Source organism: Lampetra fluviatilis, chromosome 40 (genome assembly GCF_964198595.1).
Source record: "Lampetra fluviatilis chromosome 40, kcLamFluv1.1, whole genome shotgun sequence".
In the NCBI taxonomy this organism is placed as follows: domain Eukaryota; kingdom Metazoa; phylum Chordata; class Hyperoartia; order Petromyzontiformes; family Petromyzontidae; genus Lampetra; species Lampetra fluviatilis.
Genome location: NC_136314.1, coordinates 591472 through 610080, shown reverse-complemented (window position 1 = coordinate 610080; position 18609 = coordinate 591472). Strand labels below are relative to the sequence as shown.

The 18609-nt window shown below is 48.0% G+C and overlaps 1 protein-coding gene across 10 annotated transcripts in view; it reads left to right on the top strand.

Annotated features, from left to right (window-relative positions):
- The window catches only part of DOCK3 (dedicator of cytokinesis 3), a 225305-nt gene that overhangs the window by 101416 nt on the left and 105280 nt on the right, over positions 1-18609 (top strand). For 8 of the 10 annotated variants that reach the window (XM_078874837.1, XM_078874835.1, XM_078874834.1 and 5 more), the window contains exons 8-9: positions 8898-8939; positions 14881-15074. In XM_078874837.1, coding sequence (XP_078730963.1) covers positions 8898-8939; positions 14881-15074 — 236 coding nt within the window. The remainder of the gene's footprint in view (positions 1-8897; positions 8940-14880; positions 15075-18609) is intronic. The other 2 variants (XM_078874841.1, XM_078874840.1) reach the window with 1 other exon arrangement.

The window sequence follows — 18609 nt, the reverse complement described above, 5'->3', positions numbered from 1 at the left end:
TCTTGCACGTTCCCTTGGATCCCGCAATAGCTACAGTGACACGTACGTGTGTACGTCTACTCGACACATCTATGGAATGATCCGTTATATGATGGCCCTCTCACTTCTCCACACGGTCTTGAGCGTTGCATTTGTCTTCGTATTCCTCGAGCTCCCGGGAAAAAAGGAGACTCGTGGTCTCGATGGGCAACGCGTTTGTTACTCCACTGCCGGGGGAAGGGCTTCCGACACCACGTGGGTTATGGGAGTTGTTTGACCATAATTCACCACCACGCTGGTCAGTGCCAAAGGGGTTGGGGGTGGGAAGATGAGGACCCAGAACAGATTTCACTCGCCACCGATGTTAACAAAAGGCTCAGTCCCATTCACACGCACCTTCACATCAGCCGCACCGAGTTTACACAGCAAAGGCTCATTCCTAGCAGCGTGCTTCAGCCGCACCGAACCTCACAATTATAATATCCAGGGCCTACCTTGGCTCCTCCCACCCTCAATCAGTATATATACAAGGACTGTTTTCTTGGAATTTCTCTCACTTGATACAGCTATCGTGCTGTGACGGTTCCACCTGAAGACGGAAGCTTGTGTTGCCTCCGAAACGTCGTGATTTTTATTTTATTTTTATTTTACTTTTATTAATTTAACATTTTTACCTACGTGACTTTACCGAAAAAACCTAAGAATATGAATAAGAAGAAGAACCCTGGAGGGCGTGTTCAGAGTGCGTTTCGCGCCAACCACTGTACGCCCACTCCACCGCACGTGAAACGTGATGAAAATGATGATGACGGCGACGAATGATGAGGATGATGAAGTCTTCCAAAAATGCGTCAATTATTATCATTAGCTCCAAGCGTCAGATATGGGCAGCTGCCGTGGCGTCAATGCTTGGCACAATTCAGAGGGCACCGATTCAACTCAAATCTCCCAGTTGAACGAGCCGGGCAATTTTCTTTGAAATCCCCCTGGCCTCTGTCCACGCGGCGGAACAAATGGGGGTGCACCACGGTTACCTGATCGGCAGGCCACGTGCGGTGGGGTAAAGTGTGGGCACTGCCGCCTCTCCCAAGTTGCGAAGTCGGCGTAGAAAGGGGTAGGCCAAATGACCTCCATGGGGTCCGCCTGGAGCTACCTCAAGCTGTGGGCCCTTCACGCAGCAGCGGGCCAAAACCGTGCACGCCAGAGGTCGCAATCGGGTACCCGATACCCGTACCCTACCCGATACCCTGGTGCGGCCGGGTACGGGTACGGGTAGACCGTGAGTCACTGGTGAGTAACTGTTTGTCACTCATTTCCCAACGTCTTGTCTCTTCTCACAATTCAAGTTCCTAGAATCAACCCACCCGCGCCTGCAACATGGCTTCATCCCAGAGGTCGCAATCAGGTACCCGATACCCGTACCCTACCCGTACCCGGCCGGGTACGGGTAAGGAATCAAAACCCGTTTGCGACCTCTGGTGCACGCGTGCTGCCACGATTTCACCTCGTGCTTTAGCCACGCGTCAGACGGGAGTTTGTCAGCGTGTAGGCGAGAGCGGTAACGTTTGTTTACGTGTGACCCACTTATTACTTAACGTCGCCTGATGTTGGGATGATACGTGTACGCCTCAACCATTACGTAACGCACTCTCCTTTGAGTGCTTCCTGCTTTGATTTTGCTTTAAGAAAAAAAGATTTGTCACAGCAATGTGCTGTGCTGCTGGAATCAGGGTTTTTTTAATTATTATTCTTATTCCATTTGCTCCCTAATAGATCCAGGGAAAATGAATGCTTATTTGAGCATCGGGGTGGCAGGAAGTGCACTTGGCAAAGCTTAACCCTTATATCGACACGTTAATTACAGAAGAAGCAGAGAATGATAATGACGCATAGCCATGGTTTAGGTTAACGCTTTCCAACGTGTGTTTGACTTTGGACATCTCGAATTGGCAGGAGAGAAGCTGACGGGAAGCAAACTGCAATGACTGTCTTTGGTTATAAATCCCTTTTTGCACGGTTTGCCTCCAACTCTTTGGCAACCACTTTGTCAATGCCACCGGCTTTTAATTGGGCAAGTCCCTCATAGCAACACAACTTTGCGCTGAAATAGAATTCATTCTCGGTTCGTCTTTACGAGGGTTGCCGTGTCTCACTGGTACGGATGGACGGACAGACAGACGGACGGACGGACAAACCTCACTTCACTTTGCTCCTCTTCGCCCCCTGTGGAGCACAAGGCCGTAACAAGCCCACGCCATGCCGGACGGTCTTTAGCAGCTTTCTCTGCTTCACCCCAAAGACAGGCCCCCCATAATCTTCAGTTGGTCTTGAACGGGGCCGTCGCCAGGTGGACTTGGGCCAGTTCTCTTCCCAGTTTCCGCTATGGACTCGGGTTCCATTCTCAACACGAGTACTCGCTCTGTTTTGTCCCGCGTTATGCGTCTTGAATTGGTCTTGATATATAGGTCCCGGTTTGAAATCTTGTTTGGTCAGATAATGTGACAGATTTTCCTCAGGCAGTTTTTTTGTACAGATCTAGTGCATTAATGCTTTAACGGCAACCTTAGTTGGAAAGTATTTGCAAAAACGTATGGAATGTGTTGACATAACCAGAATCAATTATAATTCGACTCTTACACTTTGGATTAATATAGCGTCTAAATGTAACCGCACCTCAAGTCACGGTGCAGAACAATAGATGTGCTTATGACGAGGCGTAAGGAAGACATTTATTTAACACGTACGATTATTTTTAATATATGGCGTTCAATACAATGTGAAATACAGAATAAGGGAATGTTGGCCGTGAGGCTAAGAGGTACATGTGACAGACACAATAGTGTATGCATTGTCAAAATTCAGGGTCACGATTCAGTTCAATTAATTATTGGTTTTTTTATTACAATGCGGTAAAATGTTGTGCCTCGAGTGGCTGGAGGGGTCCCGTTAACCCATCGCATGTGTAGTGACAACTTGACGCACTTCTCTTGAGATGGCACTTTATTGAACACACGTTCACTTGACATCAGGCGGAGACCCCCACTGCAACAGCCCCGAGTCTCCCACGCATCTCCCCCTTTTCTACCGACTGAGGCCACGTCCCCCTTCTCGATAATTCTCGCTGACTCTGGACGCTCGCTCCACCGGCAGACTCCACCGTCCTCTTCCGTCACCTGACCACGCCTCCTTCTCAAACACTCCCGTAGCTAGCAGTCACTTTGCACTCACAACTTATACCCCTGCTGTCATTACCTCCCGTGGCCACTAGTCCACTCACAGCCCATGTAGGCTCTCCTGTCATTACACGTGCACCGTGTTGTATGGGAATTGAGAAGCAACATTTATACTGGTAGGAACCTCCTGGTTACACCAGCCCACAGGGGATTATTGTGTCCGTCCGTCCGTCCGTCGTGAAGGGTGGGGCTGGGTGGGGAGGGAGGGGCTGGGTAGGGAGGGTGGGGAATGGCTGGGTGGGGAGGGTGGGGCTGGTTGGGGAGGGGAGGGTGGGGAGGGGCTGGGTGGGGAGGGTGGGGAGGGGCTAGGTGGGGAGGGTGGGGAGGGGCTGTGTGGTGAGGGTGAGGCTGGGTGGGGTGTGGGAGGGTGGGGCTGGGTGGGGAGGGGCTGGTCACCCCGTGATGCCCTTATAAAACTCAACGTTTAACCTACTCACGCCGGCTTGTGCCCGCCCTCACAGTCGGCCATATTTGCGGAATACACCACGCCGCCGTTGACCCTGGCCATTGACCGAGCAACCCAACGTTCCTACCAGCGCCTCCGCAGGAATGTGTTTATTTCTCATGTAATCCATGCATCTATCATGAGCACTAGATAAATCAATGCACACCTATTTCTGTTACTGGAAATGGGGGATTGAATCAGCCCATCATACACCTCGGGTCGATAAAATAGTACCACTTTGAATGGAAGTCAACAGTTGTGTTATCATCGATAGACTCGCCCCAGTCATAGGAATGTAGAATTTCCACACAGTGTCTCAGGGCTGTAAACGGGAGATGTGCACTGCCTCACAGTTCCTTTGAGCTGGAAATCACTTCGACTTTTTTTTTTGTTAATCTGAGATGGAAAGGTTGTTAAAATGTGTGAACAAAAGGGCAGTATCAGCTGACTCGGTGGAGAGAGTAATTAAATAACTAATGCCAGCTTATTCTTGGTTCTTTCGGTAAAGTCACGTAGAAGGGAAATAATAAAATAATAATAACAATAAAATTATCACGACGTTTCGACTGCAACACAAGCAATCATCATCTGGTGTGAAATCCACAGCAAGAAAATTTGAAAAAAGAGGCGTTTTCTCTTAACGTCAGCACCACGGACAGCGATTTGGCAGTTGGTCAGATGGACGAGTCCATCTATACTAAGGGAACCTCATTTGCCAGTAAAAATATGATAATTGGTTTTTTACCCTTCTATCGGGCAACAAAACTGACACCTTTTTTGTGTTTGGAAAAGAGGAGGGAGGAGAGGAAGAGAATGGAATGCGGTCTGAAAGTCACCGTAAGCGTGAACACAATCAATTAAGACCCGAAATGGTTCATCAAATCCTTCCAATGATTGCTAGCCAGAATCCATCTTCTCGGTTGAAATTGTCTCTGTGTTTGTATATGTGGATCGCCTCATGAACGAATCTCTCATGGTAGCCAGATGGCTTGCAGATAACCTCTGTCTTGGAGAAGTCAATGTCATGTGAGTCCACTGAATTATAACAGTGATCTGCCACGGCCGAGGTGTTGGTCCTACCGTGTTTTAGGTCTGCTTTGTGCTCACGGATGCGGTCCGAGACATGTCATTTGGTTTCTCTAATGTAGTAGTTACATGTAGTAGTTACATTGGAGAAACCAAACGACATGTCTCGGACCGCATCCGTGAGCACAAAGCAGACCTAAAACACGGTAGGACCAACAATGCCTCTGTGTCGTGGCCTTCAATGAATGTGCTTGACACTTTTATCTCATACAACTTTGATAATGGTGACATTTGTTGCTGGCTGCATAAGCATTCTGGGCCTTTGGGCCATGCAATCTAAAAAAATATGAAAACCCGGCGTAAACACACGACTCACAAAAAGCAAAGCGCGTGCGTACGCAAGCGTCGCGCTCTCCGCTCGCGTAACGTTCCTTCGCAGCTTGGCTGCTCAAGCGAAGGCCAAAAACAATGATGACAATAACAGCAGCAACAATAAATAAATAAATAACCTCGCTCCGCTGCAGCATTGACGTGCGGTCGTAATCCCCTGAAGACACAGCAAATTAGGCATCGTCGCAGGTGGCTAACAACCAACTGTCGCATCCCACGCAGAGTGAGCTACGCTTGAGCCACCCCGCTGTGACCGCGAGTTGATTGAGGTCGTCGGCAAGGGGCATCCTCGCAAACTGCCTCGTCTGTAAAAAAAAAAGAAGCAGCTTTCTCGCCACGAGTCCTGTTACTCCTTAACCATTGATGCTCACACTCGGAGCTTGCAGGGTCACGCTTAGGTCTCGGTAGTCCATTGCGTTGGTTTGAACGGGTCGCAATCATCGTCACCATCATCATCATCAGCAGCAGCCATGATCTATCCACCGTTGGATGAATGCTTCCACACGCCGCCATCTCTCGCGATGCATCGAATCCGTCGAGCTCCGGCACGCGAGCTGATAGCATCGCTCCGTCTCCTGTGGAGGATGTCCCCTCGGACAAGTGGCTAATTGGACATATGTGGGTTGTTAATTGTCCATTGCCTGGGTCAAATTGATCGTGGGTGGTCACGTTGTTCACGCTTAGATGGTATTTGCCACGAGCGCGTCTCATTGTTTGCGCGCGAGTCTATAATTGATAGCGAGTCGGTCATAACGGGTTTATTCGGTCATATTTTTTATCTCAAGCGTCAGTTCGTAGATCTGATTGAGCTTGCGTGGGTCTTACAGCATGTACTTGGGTCTCGCCGGTCATGCGCGGGGTGGGATGGGTTACTGCGGGACCATCGTGGGTCATGTGCGAGTCAAGGAAGGGCCCCGCGTGGGCCTCAGAGATTTTCGCACGTCCCTCGGTACGTCGTGCGTGGATGACGGTGTCTTACGCTCGGCTGGTAGCGGCGGCGGTTCAGCCTGTGGGTCGCAGCAGCTGCTGGATTCCGCTCGGTGAATTGCGGACGGTTTTCTTGCCGAGCCGGGAAGCGGAGAGAGGTCAGCGAGCATTGTCGGTGCGAAAACTAAGAAGTTTTTTTTTGGGGGGGGGGGTGTGGGGGGGGGAAGCCCTGCTAAATAAAAAATTATAATCCGTCAAAAACACAAATGCCGAGCATGCGCCGCCGAAGGTCTTCGTGTAAACAAGCGGGGCCACAGACGCCGTTCTGGAAATTCTGTCGGAAAGTTGAATGCGCTGCAAAGTGTCACAAATTTTCCAAACGGAGCATTTTCGGATTCACTGTGTTGGATGTACCGGCGGGAAAGGGGGGGTTGGGGTTAGGAGGAGGAGGAGGGGGGGCGCAGATATTTCTAAGCTGATAATTAGATGATATTTGCGGTCTTGATTGCACATTATTTTGTTGTACGAACAAATGAGATTGTTTTTCTCCAATGTGAACGCAACCGTTATTTGTGTTAAATGCCTTGAAAGTTGCATCTCCTCCACGCTTCGCTGCCTGCAAATCAATCGGCAACGATACGATCGGCAGAAATACAGACACGACCGCGGGGTTTGCTGCTCACGCACACCGCTGAGCGCATCGCTCATTCCTCCACAGTTGTAAAACCCGCGCCGTCCGTTCAAAGCGCCGGGCTTTTGGGTGCGTGCACGCTAAATTCAGACGGTGGTTTAGCGGATGTCTTTATTTTCTCTCTTTCTCTTTTTTAAAGCTCGACCCCTTGATTGATTTCCCAGCGTCCCAGTTTTCTCTGCGCCTGTTGGAAAGGGTCGTCGAAGGGAAGAGTGGACTCTGTAGCGCGTGCTCCGTGGCTGGCCACGACGCGCCTCGCCACAGTTCAGTCCGCGGTGTCTTGACACCGAGTGGAGTAAAACCATAGTAATAGGTTTTTACCCTTTTACCTGGCAATAAAACTGACACCTTTATACAATGGATCATGTTTGCATTAACCACAACACTTGCGGTCAAAATGCAAACAAAAAGACAACTCTGATAATGTTTGCACTGTCCTTGAAGCTGATTGGTCCACACCCAAGACAGCTTTTCTTAGAGCCTAGTCTCACATGGTGTTGGACCAGAAGACGCCAAAAGGCGCATGCGACCCCAAAAGAGTAAAAACCTATTAATATATCTTGCTACTGGCAAAAGAGGTCTCATCATGTAATGGAGTAAAACCCTCTAACGGCCGCACCCAAATTATGCGGGATCTGGGGCAAGCTGTGGAAGGCTTCCTGCAAGGGAGAGGGGACAATGGGATGAATAAGTAAATATCAATTCGGATGGAGACACTGTTCGCACGCTAATTAAGCTTGCTGTGGGAGGTGATGGCAGGCGAATTCTAAGCTGTATACACGCACTTTGATCATCTTTTGACTGGAATTCGGGAATTTATTTGCTTGAGTAGCAGGTGCTCTAGAAGTGCCGTCCCTCATTTTTTTTTCTTTTTTTTCTCATTTTTTTTCTGTCTGTTTTGCAAATAAGCTAAACAAACGCTTCAAGCCCGTCAGATGATCTTTTTCATCTCTCCACAATCTGCTTTCTCTGTTTCATGATGTTGACTCTGCTTAAACTCTACTGGAGTGAGCTGCGTTGTTATTGTGACTACATTGTAAATGTCAGACAATAAATACTTCGTTTCATTGCTGATAAGCATCAATTACATGCTTTAGTTGTTGTACACATGAATGCAATTGAAGTTTTGTGTTTGCTCAGTTATTTAATTATGTCCAAGACTTCCCAAATAACCAGAAAGGCCTTCCCACCAATCCGTCCGTCTGTAAAGGGTTCATTACAAAAGGACTCACTCGTGCATTGCTTTGCAAGGATGTTATAGCTGGCTTGGCCTGTGGCATGTCTCTTTTTCTACACCCGTGTCAGTGTGCCTGTGATGTTATTGGGGAGCGGTGGTGTAGCAGCTAGCGCTGCGCGTTTCGAACCTGTCGACCCGAGTTTGGTTTTCGCTCAGGGCCAACACCAGTGACGATTATCTGAACCGGTCCTGGGCCTCCCCAAGGTCGACTCAGCCTCAAATGAGTACCTGGTGCGGTGTGCAAACATCGCCACTAGGGAGACAAAGGCGGCCGGGTGTGGTGCTGGCCACCCACTCCCTCGTGTGCCGTGCCAGCCTTCATAGGTGCTCGCTAACTGCACTTATCCCAATAGTATGTCAAAGCCATACGGGGGATCTTTGTTTTTAATGTTGTTTAAGCTTGAATGCACAACATTTCGAATCGAAGGAAAACATCAGCTTATTCAATTGTCACGATTAGCACTACATAGGTATTCGCCGTTGTGCTGTGCGGCTCTCAGGGGTGCGATTTTGCGTTGGACCGAGCGCGTTGTCCCACGCGGTGTCTTGAGATTTCAGGAGAATTCAGCGCTCAATTGGACTTATGTCAGGAACTGAATTTCGTCCCAAAAACTGAATTTGTTTCTTGAAGAAGCTCTCAGCAAGCACGTGGTGCGAAGCGTTGGACATCATGCCAAACAGCACGCGGTGCAACCCAAAAATACATTGGAGATTGATATCCCTGTATTGTCAAAATAGTAATTTTAAAAAATGCTTTCATGTATTGTTACGTAACATCTTGTGATGCAATTAATGTGTTGCTTTCTAATAATAGTTATAATATTCATATAGCGTCTCACATCGATGATCTCAAAGCACTGCACAGGACTTGGCAGCGAAGCACTCGGCTTAAATATAACTTGTGAATGTCTTTTCTCAAGTTCTGATTGAATGCGTGTGCGCGTGTGTTCTTGTGTTATGCCCCTACAGCATGCATCGAGCAGATACAGCACTCAGCAGAACCCCGTCCTGGTACGTAATTTTCTTGTTGTGCGTTTGTTTACAGCTGCATGGGGATTGCGCATCTGTGCGTGTGAGTGCAAGTGGCTGCACGTGCTTTGCACGCCTGTGTACGGCGAGCGTTCACTTGCATCTGTGCAGCATCGCTGCGATCGTCCCTGCATCTCTGCAGCATTTACTGGCAGATCATGAGATTCATGGGGACAAGTAGCCACGTTGTTTGTGCGCGTGTACGTGATGCAGATGGGGGGTGGTAGTGTAGCGGTTAGCACGCCGTGCCACGAACCCAGCGTTCAATTCCCCCTCATGGCCGACACCAGTGACGATTATCTGAACTTGTCCTGGGCCTCCGCTGGGTCGATTAGCCCTCAAGCGAGTACCTGGTGCGGTGAGTAAACATCGCTGTTCGAGACGCTGGCTTCCCACTCCCGTTTGTGCTGTGCCAGCCTTGATAAACACTCGCGAACGGCAATTTCCCCTTAAGCCTGAGGAGGATGTTTGGAAGATCTCATCTGACTGCACCTCTATCTCCTGTCCTAAAATCCTCTCATCTCACTACATCGCTGCCCCTCATCTGTATCTTTTTTGCAGGGCGCTGAAACTCATTTCTGCTCAAAGCACCCCTCTCCCGACCCCCCCAGCGGGCCAGCGTGCGTGTTCGTGTGTGCGTGCATCTCTTAGCGAATGCTCGCACGTGTGTACGCGCTTGCGTGCCGATCCGCTTCCTGCTGCTGTCCATGCCGCTGGTTTGTACGTGCGTAACGACGCCGTGCGTCTGTGCGCCGCTCCGCACAGCCAGCGTGGGCTTTTGTAATCCCCGTCCCGGGCTGCGCAAATTCTAAATTGGAGAGCCGAGGAAGAAGCCAGTTTTGATTTGGCCGCCTCCGGCACGGCACATTTATCCGTTCACTGAGCACAGCCGAGAAGGGGTATTATTTGCGTGGAGTATGCGGTGAGTCGTTGGCACCTGTGCGTGCTTGACATGTAGGAAGGGGGGTGATAAATAACATTGGGTACTACACTCATACAAAATGAGCCAGGCTACCATGGGCGCCACGGTGGGGAGATGTTAACTGCTTCGCCTGGTATGCAGGAGGTCGTGGGTTCGATATCAACCCTGTTGCCTACTGCTGTATATTTGGATTTTGCGGTGTCTCTCCCCGTGGTCACGTGGATTTTTCTCCGGGTCCTCCGGTTTTTCCCTCCACATTTAGAATCAACATGACTTTAGAGCATTTGCTGCTGTAAATTTCCACATGATGAGCCAATTCGATGAGCCATCATTTGTGGCCAGGTTGCTTCTGAAAGATAGTTATATAGCTTAGTGGGCCTTACCTGATAAAATAACAATAGTAGTCGTAATAGTAGTGGTTGCCAGTCCGATTCCATTTCCCGGCGCCTAAATTGAAATCATGTTGTAACTTTCTACACCCCTCTCCACCTCCCATCTCTGTCCACCCAGCAACGTAAATTGATTCACCACCGTTAGATGATGGGCAGGTCATGCAGTCAGGTCAAGTGTGGGTACTCACACTTCTTCGAAGATGTACGTATGTTGAACTTTTTTCGCACCGTACTTAGCCAACCGTGCCCAACGGAGGTGCGCGGGGAAGGACAACAAACTAAACACAAAAATCAGCCGTACAGAAATGTGTTTTCAATCTACATTTAAAAGTGATTAGCTCCAGTAGAGAAGAGAGTGTTCCTGACGGCCGCAGAAGCGCATCTGAAAGCGCGCGAAGCGGCGACCCGTCTTTGTTCGATGGCCCAGCCAAAAGCCGCCGCCAGGATGGCCAGAAGTGTTTGGCCAGCGTGGAAGAGTAGGCCAAAACACCCCCCGAGGATGTGCTCTCTTAAGCTCCCCCCCCATTTGGAGGCCCTCTTGCAAGTAGTAGGCTGCGCATTTACATTTTCGCTTTGTATGAAGGTCGGTGGCGCGTTGCGAGAGGGCCACTCCGGATGTTGTTTAGGGCGCCGCGCGCTCTCACCCGGCTCCCTCTGCTCACCGCGCTCACCCGAAGGAAGCCGCCGCCGCCACCGCACAGGGGCAGAGACGTTAAATAACGAAAGCAGCAAATTACTCCACGCAGTGATCCCTTCACATCGGCAACACTAACAGCGGCAGATAAATGGCTTTATCCGGACATTATTGCTGCAGTCATCGCAAGAGGCTGAACAAACGTGGTACACGGTACACGTCTTTCTGGTTTTAGGTTAAAGATTAATGATGCCATTGTTGTCGCCTTTTGTGGGTGTGTTGGTCAATACGCATGCTAATGTGTTCCTTGTAAATGTTTTTGTTTCTCCTATGATTCCACTTTGCTTTTTCCATCTTTATAAACGTTGCCTGTTCAGTCAGCTCAGTTTCTGTTTATTTTGAAGGAGCCCCGTATTGCCGAGACGCTCTTAAATGGGGTTTCATCAACAACAAAAACAAAACCGCCGCTTACTCCGACATACGCGGCAAAGTCACGGTTAAAAGTAATCAAGTAATAAACAAAAGCAGATAAGCGAAATAAAAAAATAGATAGCAAATAATAATGACGATATAAAAAATATATTTAGTTTTTAAAATAAATTTTTAGTTAAATATAGATTTTTAGCAAATAGCACGCTTTATCTCTTAAAAAATAAAAACATTTTATCTGCCATATTGACTGTAATGCTGATACGGCCTAAAACACGATGGCATCATAGCGAGGAATGAAAAACACCACAGCATCCATAAACAAAAACTTAGTGTCAACAATGTACCTACATCTCCGCAGTGGGAAAAAATGATGGCAAAGTAGGAAGCTCTCATTTTTTGTTCTTATTTTGGCTTTGTTTTCCTTATCAAATGAAACAATGTCAAGGTGTGTGTGTTTAACACGTCGGCTTTCATGACCAATATTATCCATAATAGAGGTTTTCTGGGTGACAATGGATATACATTGTAATTTAATTGCATACATTAACCCCCCCTCTCTTCTCTTCACATCTCATTCACTCACAAGTGACGACATCACATCTATCCCTCTGTTTAAGAGCGAAATATGAGGGTCTCTCCACAAATCTGGCTGTCGCTTGATATCACGGGCGAAACGTCGTACTCGAATTGTAAACGTCGTGGGTTTACTCTCCAACACACAAGCGGTGTGCTGAAGTAGTAACTGATTGGCACGTTCTGTTTACGTGACAAACCTCACTAATTGGCTGTGTCAGGTGGCGACGGTTTTAACGATGCATCTATATTTACGCGATCTAACCCAAAAAAACTCTACTATGTGTGTCTGTTTAAGTGGTGTTTGACATTGAATTAGTCACCGTGTCAAATTCCCCGATGCGCACTGCGTTTACACCACTTCTTCTGCTTTATTCTATCCAATACCACGGGGAAGATTATTTACATTTCCCACAAGAGCCACTGTAACAGAATTCATTTCTTTGTTTGTTTTTTTGTAACTCTGCGCTAACAAGGTCAGGGTGGGGAGGAGGTGTGAATCGGTGATTTCACAAACCTCCGTTGAAACATCGAATGACCGAAGCTCCTTCAGAGTCTGCTTTCATCCCAAACGCCTGCTGCAATGACTGGCCGAAACGTTTAATTTCAAGAAATTCCACCTCATTCCCTCCGCATGGCCCAAGGGAGAGCAAATGTGTATGTTGTGCATTAACATTCAATCTCGGCCATGAAGCACCAATAATTGTATTCGTTCGCGTCAGGGATTTTACACCGCTGTGCTGTGTGTGGGGGTGATTTTTAACTTGGCGCGTCTTGCGATTTTAGAATGTTTTTTGCTTCGTTCCTTTACACGGGGGGGGGGGGGGGAACTGTTGGAAATTGGCAGATTTTTGCACCATTCGTTCGTTTCTCAGGCCGCTTGTCCTGGTGAGGGTCACGGCAGCAGCGTGTTGTAGTGGTGGTCCACACCTCCCTTTCAACATGCTGATTTTTGCATCAATTATAAATGTTATTTATATTTATCTTTCTCCGAGAAATCCTCAGTCTCAAGATGCTTTTCCAGGAAGGAGCCGCATTAGGATTGTTGCCCAATTCCGTTAATGAGTGTTTGGTACGTCAGAGACAATTGGAGGGTGTCCAGAGAAAACCTGCAAGTGGGTCACCATCTGAAAACGCCACAAAAAGGAGAACACAGGGACTCCCCTACTTACGAACGAGTTAGGTTCCAGAGGTCTGTTCGTAAGTCGATTTGTTCGTAAGTCCAACTTTACATCTGTCGATTCCAAACACGTTGTACGTCATGTACACTAACCACGGAGAATGGCTTGAAATTTTTTATAATCTCCTGTAGATGTAGATGCCACTGGTTCTTCACGTTCTGCAGATGTATATGCCATCACTGCCATCTATTGCGCGGCGGTTGAACTTGCGACAATCTGGTTCCGAACAGGCAACTGGACATACGGACAGGATTGTTTGTATCTCTGAAAGTGCGTAAGTCGGGTGTTCGTAAGTAGAGGAGTCCCCTGTACAAGAATCTGTCACAGCACCTGCCATCCGCTGGTCACCTCGTGTACATTCACGGCAGTGAAACTCAAATGATTATTTCACAAAGCTGGAATGTTAAATGAAGCGTAAAAACTAGATTGAATATGACTTGTTTCGTGCTATCATTGGTGAGAAGGGCTCAGACCGTCAGCTCTGTATATTTGAGAAGCTGGTTTATTCACCGATTGCTGCATGCATTCAAAACCAGGATCTTGGCCGTTCTGACTCGGCACTCTGACCTCTAAGCCCGCTCGACCACCTTTAAGAATCCGTTCTTAAATTTAGCAAAGGCCCTCGAATCTTGACGGTTCATTAACTCACAAAAGGGGTCAAATTTGTGAGTCCCCAAGTAAGGCACGTGGGGGGGTGTCTTCAAAAGTTCCAGATAAAATTGTAATACATGACAAATTCATCAAAAGAACAAATCAAAACGAAAAACTGCAAAGTCAGGAATCCCAATGGCATCCTCGAGCATATAGTTGACTCTGTGATCAAAGTGAATAGGTATCACTTAGCTTTCATGATCAAACATCAAAGCAGTAGGATGTGTGTTTGCGCAGGTTCCCTGTAGGTGCATTGTACACAGTTGTCCTCCATCTCTCCTTGGCACCCCTGGCTGGCATGATTAATATAATGAGCATAATCAAATAGACACCGCTTAGATTTTAATTGAAGTTTTGTTTTGACACTGCTGTATGGGGGAATGAAATGGACCGCAGAGTTGAAGTGCTGGTACCCTGGAGAGAGAGAGCATGTCTAATCAGAATTCACTTCAGCCTTTCCTTTTTTTTCTATTTTTGTGCTGGAATCGTGTGTGTTGTGAGTTCTGTGACTGACCTCTGAACCGGTGTCCTCAACGCATTTGGCCAAATTCAATTCGATAACACCTACAAATCGCCTCCTCCGAGACGGCTGGCCGGTGTGGAAAAGTAGGCCCAAATAATGTGATTCTGGAGAGGCTCTCTGTAGCTCCCTCTCGTGGGGAGGCCCTTCCGTCAACGCTGGCCACAGCCAAGCTATTTCAGGTGCTCCACGGTGCCACCAATTGCACTCAGACGGTGGGGGGGAGGGGGGAACCTCGATTTTGTCTCGCGTTACATCATAAAATATAACGGCAATAATAACAAATGTATCAACATCGACAACGCTCAGGAGCAGGTGGGAGGTACGATCAAAATTCAGCAACTGCTGCCAGAAAAAAAATCGTGTTTCCTGACCCGACGGTTCTGCCGAAATGTATCACCTGATGTCCACTGCTCACATCTGGCATCGGCTAATGAAAAAAATTACGTCCTCCCACCCCTTCCCCCCCCCCCCTTTAATGAACAAAGCGTTGTTGCACCTAAGGGTCCAGAACTCGCACATTGTGCTGCAGGTGCTCTTTGCGTGCGTGCGTGCTTGCGTGCGTGCGCTGTTGTCTGCTGAGTGTCTCTGGGGCCTCTCCTCCCCCCTCCTCTCCAGTGCCTGCTCTGCTCACGGCGCTGCTGTCTCCAACCCCCACAGAGCGAGGGCCGCTCGCGCTCCGAGCAGCTCGCTCGGCCGCCCCTCCCGCACCACCTGCACCTGAGCCTCAAGAGCTTTGGCTACAACATCTACGGCGAGGATGTAGACCTCTACTTCTCGCTCTACGACGGCCGGGAGGGGCGGCCCGTCAGGTACACGCGTGGCGGCGGTGCTGTCGCCGAGCGGTGCACTGATTTCGACCGAGTGTTTTGTTTTGGTTTGTCGTGTAACCCTCCGCTGACCCGACGCAGCCGAAGAAATGAAATCGTCACCGCGTTTTTTTTAGCTGCCCTTTGTTGCATCATGCTTTGTCGCTGCGCAAGGATCCATCGATTCACCGAGGAAAGCGATTCTTACGGCTCACGATGCTTGACTTGGCTAGCGTGCAAAACTCTGCATTGCGTGATGGCCACGTGGTATTTTTTTTTAAATGGCACAAAAAAAAAACCTGCGACCCCAATTGACCTCGGTATGACTTTCGGGTTGTACCGTGTCATGTTCGACGCAATGTCTGACGTTTCGCTCCGTGCGCCGGCAGCTTCTTCAGGCATTGAATGGGTGTGGAAGAAGCCCCTGCTCATAACCCCCTGTGGAGTGAATGTTTTTTACTGAGTGGTAGCGACTCAACGGAGGAGTCGAGAGCAGTTGGAGCAAAATCCACAAATGCGTGCGCCTTTAAGTTTGTCACTGATCGTGTGAACATTCCACCAGGAAATGGCAGTTTGTTGCCCTCAAATCATATGGAAAATGGGATTTGGATACGTGCAGTAAATTGTTTTTGTTTGAACTTGGAGCTTGAGCAAGGTTTACGTTTGGCATCGTTGTTCTGGGAATTTGGTTTGATTCTTTTGCCGGATAACTTAGATTATTATTATTATTTTAGTACTTCATTTGTGAGGGATTAGTGATTCATGTTTCACTTTTTATTTTACTTCACGTGATAACAAAACTCAAGAGACTGAGATAGGATTCGTTGCAATAATAATGATCAGTAACCTGTGGCTACTGACTCACTCACACCATCTCACCCCACGCACTGGAAGCGTTCATGGTTACAAATCTACGTTTCATTTTTACCATCTCGTTAGTATTTTTATCCGTGTATCCCCTCCTCCGCCCGCCCCCCCCCCCATCTAATTTGGTCAGTTGCGCTCACGTGCGTTGCTTAAATGTAGCGTGAGCATTTCATTTTGAATGTCATCGACATTTACTAATCAGATTAATTGTGTGTGCATTTCCTGAGGTGGCTCGGCTTTTGGCAGTGCAACTGCCAAGCTTTGGAACCCTTCACCTTTGCTAATGAGACAATCAGAATCGTTAGATATATTTAAGTCTGTCACTTCTTTAAACAGACCATTAACCCCAAGTTCAGTCCATTATCCCTGCAGGTTCTGTTAACTTCCTGATGCCCATACATGCTGGTGCATTGGCATCTATGGATGAAACGCACCTTGCAAATGTTAATTATTATGATGCCCATGATCAATATCTTTCTTTGAAAAAGCTGGCATCGAGACATGCTGTCTGTAGAGTGTCCTCCAAGCTAAAGCACTGCACTCTGGGACATTGCATCATGTCGTGGGTGAAATGCATACTGAAGTACCATTTACTTGTATTCATAAGTTCACTCCATTTCTGAGCATTATTACATCATGAATGTCTTGTAAGATTAAACCGAGCACTTTAGTTCCTGCCAGGCTTTTTAATTAGTGATCCCATTCAATTAACAGAAGCTGTTACATAAACCTTTTGTGGAATGGAATGCACTTTGTTACCTTATTTGACTGCTTAATATACATATCAAATCAAACGAATCAGAACAAAGTGCTTCAAACGTTATTCCCAACTGATGGTGTTGTTGTTGTTGTTCCATGTGGGCAAATGCATGATGAAATATAGATTTTATTTACATTTTCCTTATTTCCTCTCTAGGCATGAGGCAACAGATCTCAGTGTGCGCAGTTGAGTGCCCACTCTGTACAATTGTAAAGGTGCAGCCCTGACATTTCTCGCTCGTGCCAATGGCAGCGACAGAAGAAGAGCCTCCATTTAGAGCTCGACAGGCCCTTCTGCGGGGGGGGTATAATTGGCCTACTCTTCCACGCTCACCATCCGTCGTGGGAGACGTACCGAGTGCCCCACACTTTTCCCACACGGCACGTGACCCCCCTACCGATCGACCCCCCTGGGGGTGAGACTGTTGGTGAGAGGGATAGATGGAGAAAGACGCACCGCCACGTGGCAACCCGGAGCCCCGCTCCCGCGTGGCCCCCTCCTCTGTTCGTTCCCGTTCTGACCACGTGTCGTTCGTCTCCACCCCTATTTAATACCCGGGTCACGTGGTACATTCCCGCCAATCCTGGTTAGCCTCCATGAAATATTCCAGGCTCCCTCGCAAGCTCCCGGGACCACGCCCCTGACTCATCTCCCCATTGGCTGTGGCCAAAGCCAGCAGAGCCAATCCTCTACTTACAGCTGTCTCCTTTTCTTTTTTTACTTTCATTGTTTTTAGTACAGCTCCACGCGAGCCCCGGTACAAAGCACCGATCACAGTACTTGACGGCTGGGTGGGGAACAGAAACTCCGCGGGCAAAATCCCGAGTCCGGCTCGCCAGGGCCCAACGAAGAGGCGATAATTCGAGGCTCTCTGCCCCATCCGAGCGAAAACGTCCAAAGTGGATATGGGGCAGAAGGCCGAGGGGGAGAGATAACTAACACTCATGGTTCTTTCGGTAAAGTCACGTAGAAAGAGAACATAATAATTATTTAATTTATTTTATTACTTTATTTATTATGCTATTTTTCTACGTGACTTTACCGACAGAACCAAAGAGTAATTCCTGCAGTCGCGAAAGCTCCAACTCAAGTTTTAACACTCATTACACACAGAGTGCTTGCCACACATGTACCACGATGCCGTGATAATCTCGTCGAGGAACATAAACCATCACGTGAACTCCGGCTCATCCTCGTAGCAGCAGCGGGGCTCTGTGGCTGGGCCATCGAACAAAGACGGCCACCGCATCGCGCGGCGCTTTCAGATGCGCTTCTGTGGCCGTCTGGAGCTATACACTTTTAAATCATGTACATTGAATACTCATTTCTTCAAAACTGCGTTTTGTGTTTCGTTTGTTGTCCTTCCCCCGCACCTCCGATTAGCACGGTTGGCTACGTACAGTGCGAAAGATGTTCAACATACGTACGTAACTTAACATAAATGGGTAAAGGGGGACAGGGAAGGGGTGGGGAGGCAGGGGAGAGGGAGGGAGTTGGGGGGGGATTTAAGACGTATACCTTATTGTTGCAAATTCCACGTGGGGAGATCGAACCGACGACATCTAGATTCTGTGCTGACCATCACACCACATTAATATCTCTAGCCAAATTATATCCATTTGTTATTAAAGTTCCAACTTTTTATTGTTGGTAGAAATGGTGGTTGTTGAGGTTTTTTTCTTCCTCCAAATAGCAGCGTTTGTTAGGTCCCGTAGACTGCATTAAAGCCCATCGGGGTTTTTTGACAACGGAATGCAATGAATAATGAATTGAGTAAACTATTTGACTTAATGTGAAGGAAAGCCTATTTGACAGTGGAACTGAGTGCATCACGGTATCGGAATAAAGTCAGCTGTAGGCAAATGTTCAATCCATCGTTCAAGACCGCAGTCCATTAACTTAATAGAGCAC